This window comes from Dioscorea cayenensis, chromosome 18, assembly GCF_009730915.1.
Source record: "Dioscorea cayenensis subsp. rotundata cultivar TDr96_F1 chromosome 18, TDr96_F1_v2_PseudoChromosome.rev07_lg8_w22 25.fasta, whole genome shotgun sequence".
Classification (NCBI taxonomy): domain Eukaryota; kingdom Viridiplantae; phylum Streptophyta; class Magnoliopsida; order Dioscoreales; family Dioscoreaceae; genus Dioscorea; species Dioscorea cayenensis.
Window position 1 is genome coordinate 17700209 of NC_052488.1, and position 4154 is coordinate 17704362.

The 4154-nt window shown below is 41.3% G+C and overlaps 1 protein-coding gene across 1 annotated transcript; it reads left to right on the forward strand.

The window, feature by feature from the left end:
* The first annotated feature begins 1963 nt into the window (after window positions 1-1963).
* Window positions 1964-2296, forward strand: LOC120282857 (uncharacterized mitochondrial protein AtMg00810-like). The gene has a single exon (XM_039289694.1). It carries the CDS (start codon window positions 1964-1966, stop codon window positions 2294-2296), a length of 333 nt encoding a protein of 110 aa, XP_039145628.1.
* Window positions 2297-4154: the final 1858 nt, after the last annotated feature.

Sequence of the window (4154 nt, forward strand, 5' to 3'; positions counted from 1 at the left end):
CTCCATGTTTATGAACTGCTCTCGTGTCTTGGTCCTTGAATTGAACAAGAACTCCCAACATTGTGTTTTTATAGCCTATCTTTGCTTCCTTTTTACTCTTCAAGGCATTCACAACCTATATGCATAAAAGAACACCAAATACACAATATGAGACATAAACCACAGTAAAAATGATGCTCAATGCATGTAAAACATATATAAAAATATATCTACTCAAGCACTTATCAGACACCTGAATTATAGGAGTCTGGTATCTCTATCTTACAATCATGTGGTGAATGGCATGCCAGAACTAAAGTATGCAAAGGATTGTGAAGATTGTGCACTGGTGAAGCAAGCTAGGAAGTCCTTCCCGAGTAGAGTTTCAAGGAGAGCAAGTGCATGACTCTAACTAGTTCATATGGACTTATGCGGTCCAATGAGCGAAGAATCCTTGGGAGGAAACAGATACTTTTATCTTTTGATTGATGATTATAGCAGGTGGAGCTGGGTTTTCTTTCTCAAAGAGAAATCAGAGGCTTCCATGAAGTTCAAAAGCTTTCATGCTATGGTGGAGCGACAATCCGAAGAGAAACTCAAGGTGATCAGAAGTGATCATGGAGGGGAGTTCTCTTCACATGAATTTGAAGAGTATTGTGCGAACCTAGGCATCAAGAGGGAGTTCTCGGCTCCATACACACCACTGCAAAATGGTGTGGTGGAGCGCAAGAACCGGAAAATCGTTGAGATGGCAAGGGGACTACTGAAGAGTGGTGAACTACTAAAGAGATTTTGGGGAGAAGCAACTTCAACTGCTGTGCACTTAATCAACCGGTCACTAACTCATGCACTGGATGGAGTGACACCTTATGAGGTCTGGCATAATGTTAAACCTAATGTTAGTTATCTCAGGGTGTTTGGATGCATTGCGTTCACTCTCATTCCATCGCACAAGCATCAGAAACTTGATAACATATCAGAGAAGTGTATTCTCATTGGCTATTGCTCAGGGTCCAAGGCTTATAAACTTTACAATCCATTATCCTATAAAGTCATTGAGAGCAGGAATGTGATGTTCCATGAGGGGCCTCGATGGAATTGGGAGGAGAACAATCAAGGCAATCAAGAGGTCTGAGTTGAAGATTTCACTAGAGATCAGTATGTTGAGAGTAACACAACAAGAAGAAAAGAGGATGGAGGAGAGCCAATTCCCATAATTGCAACACCTGATGCAAGCTCTAGATCTCCAAGTTCATCAATGGATGAGCCTCCTATAAGGAGGACTCGATCCCTGGCAGAGATTTATAATACTTGCACACTTGCCTTGCATGTTGCTGAACTAGTGGAGTTCACAGAAGTAGTGAAGATCGAGGAATGGAAAGATGCCATGGATGCAGAGATGGCATCAATTGTGAGCAATAATATATTGGAATTATGCCAATTGCCAGCAGGGAAGTGTGTTGTGGGTCTCAAGTGGATTTATAAAGCCAAATGCAATGCTGAAGGTCAGGTAGTAAGGCATAAGGCCAGGTTGGTGGCTAAGGGATACTCTCAGAAATTCGGCATTGATTATGAAGAGGTTTTCTCCCCCGTTGCTCGCCTAGAAACTGTGAGACTTGTATTGGCGCTAGCAGCTCATACGGGGTGGCCGGTTTATCACTTTGAAGTCAAGATGGCATTTCTGAATGGAGAGATACAAGAAGAAGTATATGTTGTCCAGCCCGAGGGATATGAGGTTCAAGGGAGTGAGCATCTTGTTTATCGACTGAAGAAGGCCCTATATGGATTAAAACAAGCACCTCGTGCTTCGTATGGGTGTATTGATCAGCACTTCAGAGAGCATGGTTACTTGAAAAGTGAATGCGAGCACACATTGTATAGGAAAGTGGAGGAGAATGGCGATAGTTTATTAATAAGTTTATATGTTGATGATATTATCTATACCAGCTCCTCTACTTCTCTCATTGATTAGTTTAAAGTTGAAATGAAAGAGACATTTGAGATGTCAGATCTGGGAATCATGAGCTACTTTCTTGGCCTTGAGATAATGCAAAGGCCTGATGGGATCTTTGTCAAACAGAAGAACTACGTTGAAAATTTGTTACATCAATTGAATATGAAGCAATGCAAGTCAATGCCAACACCTATGGGAGTGAATGATAGACAAAGGGATGAAGATTCAGAGCTGTTCAATGATCTAAGATTGTACAGAAGCCTAGTGGGAAAGCTGATATATCTCACACATACCAGACCAGACATCTGCTATGCAGTGAATTATCTATCTAGATCTATGAATTCTCCTAGCAAGGATCACTAATCTGCAAAAAGAGTAGTGAGGTACTTGGCCTGGACCTTCGAACATGGGTTGTGGTTTTCTCATGGTGATGAGGGAATTCTAGTTGCATACTTTGAAAGCGGCTGGGGTGGATGCAAGTCTGACAGGAAGAGTACAAAAGGAGTTTTCTCTCTTGGTTCGAGCCCGATTTCTTGGAGTTCAAAGAAGCAAGAAATCGTTGCATTGTCCACAACGGAAGCCGAGTACATTGCTGCAACTTCAGCAGCATGTCAAATTGTTTGGCTTAGGAGGATTCTACAAGACTATGGAGTTATCTTTTGGGGTGCAACAAGGTTATGGTGTGATAATCAATCTGCGATTGTAGTTTCTAGGAATCCGGCTCATCATGGGAGGACTAAGCATATTGATGTGCGTTTTCATTTCATTCGTGGACTCATCACTGATGGACATGTCTCTGTGCATCATTGTTCTACAGATGATCAATTGTAGGATTTGTTCATAAAACTATTATCACCAGAGAGGCACTGCATGCTGAGAAGATTAATTGGAGTAACCACACTTCAATCACAGGGGTGTGTTGATGGTTTAACTGAAGTGCGTACTGTTGCCAAGCATGGTGTGGCAAGGCCGAAGTTGTTGGAAGCTTGACGGGTCGTCGTTCATGCCGGTGTTCACGTGCAAGTATGGAGAATGCTTGAGTACAAGGATGGAGAGCATGTCGCTGTTCATTATGGCTGTACTCAGTCAGGATAAAGCATGGGAATCATCTAATAGTATGGTGTAACTTGGTAGTTGTTAAGTTAGTTGAGTTTTGAGAGAGAAAAGGTTTTTATATTAACCATATCTCTCTTTGTTATCAACCAGCCAATGCTGGAGCAAGTTATCTTATCTTGTACCCAATCTGGTGTAGGACAGTGTCTTACCCAATGGGTGCAGTGTGTGTTGTCGGTTTTGTCTCTACTTTCTTTTGTTTTAAATAATAGTAAAGACTAGATGGTGATTTGTTGGTCAAGCAAAGACTTGGGTCCACTCTTTACTAGTTTTCTCTTAACTTCGTTTGAATGAGAGATCCTCTCTCTTGACATTTTCACAAACACTATTGTTTTAACTGGGCATTTCATCAAACATTCTTCTCATCTCTTGCTATGGTCTTAGATTATCACCAACACAAAGATGGTCCTCGGACTTGGGAGCTTTGGGTTCGCTTGTGCTGGCCGCTACTTAGATCCACTTGATTGACCTCCTATTGCATTGCTAGAACCACTTGTCCATCTTGAGTTTGTTTGCTGCCTGGTTAGACTTTGGCGGACAGCGTGACTCCTGCATGAACTCGACGTGATTTTCGGTGCCCGGAGGTATCAAGTTTTGGCCGATTTTTTTCTTTCCCTCGGATGCAAGTGCACACCTAATAGTTCCTGCAAGAAAGACATCATCCCGAAACCCCTCTTTTCCCTAATTTGTTAACCTTTTGAGCGGCCCCGACCTAGCTAAGAAGCTTTCTAAAGCATCGTAGCACAGAGATGATAAAGGGAAGGCCCCACTTCGTACCTGGTGACCTATTCCCTTGCTTAGTGCTGATTAAAGGTGTAAAAAGGCCGAGCCGAGCTGAGCTTGGTCATGTTCAAGCTTGGTTAGCCATTATTTTAACCAAGCGCGAGCCTACATCGAGCTTCATAAATAAAAAAGCCCTTAGGTTCAACTCATTTGCCTGATAAAGATCGGGCATTTTTTCATAAGTAATACATCATCATAATAATAATTATTATTATTATAAAAATTGTTTTAAAATTAATAATGATCCTTTTTATAATAAAAATTATAGATTAATCTTATTTTTTCTTGAATTTATACTTAAACATTAGTGTAATATTTTGGCAAT

Bases quoted from the DNA above. Each gene is read 5' to 3' on its own strand.
- LOC120282857 (XM_039289694.1), top strand. From the start codon at position 1,964: ATGAAAGAGACATTTGAGATGTCAGATCTGGGAATCATGAGCTACTTT.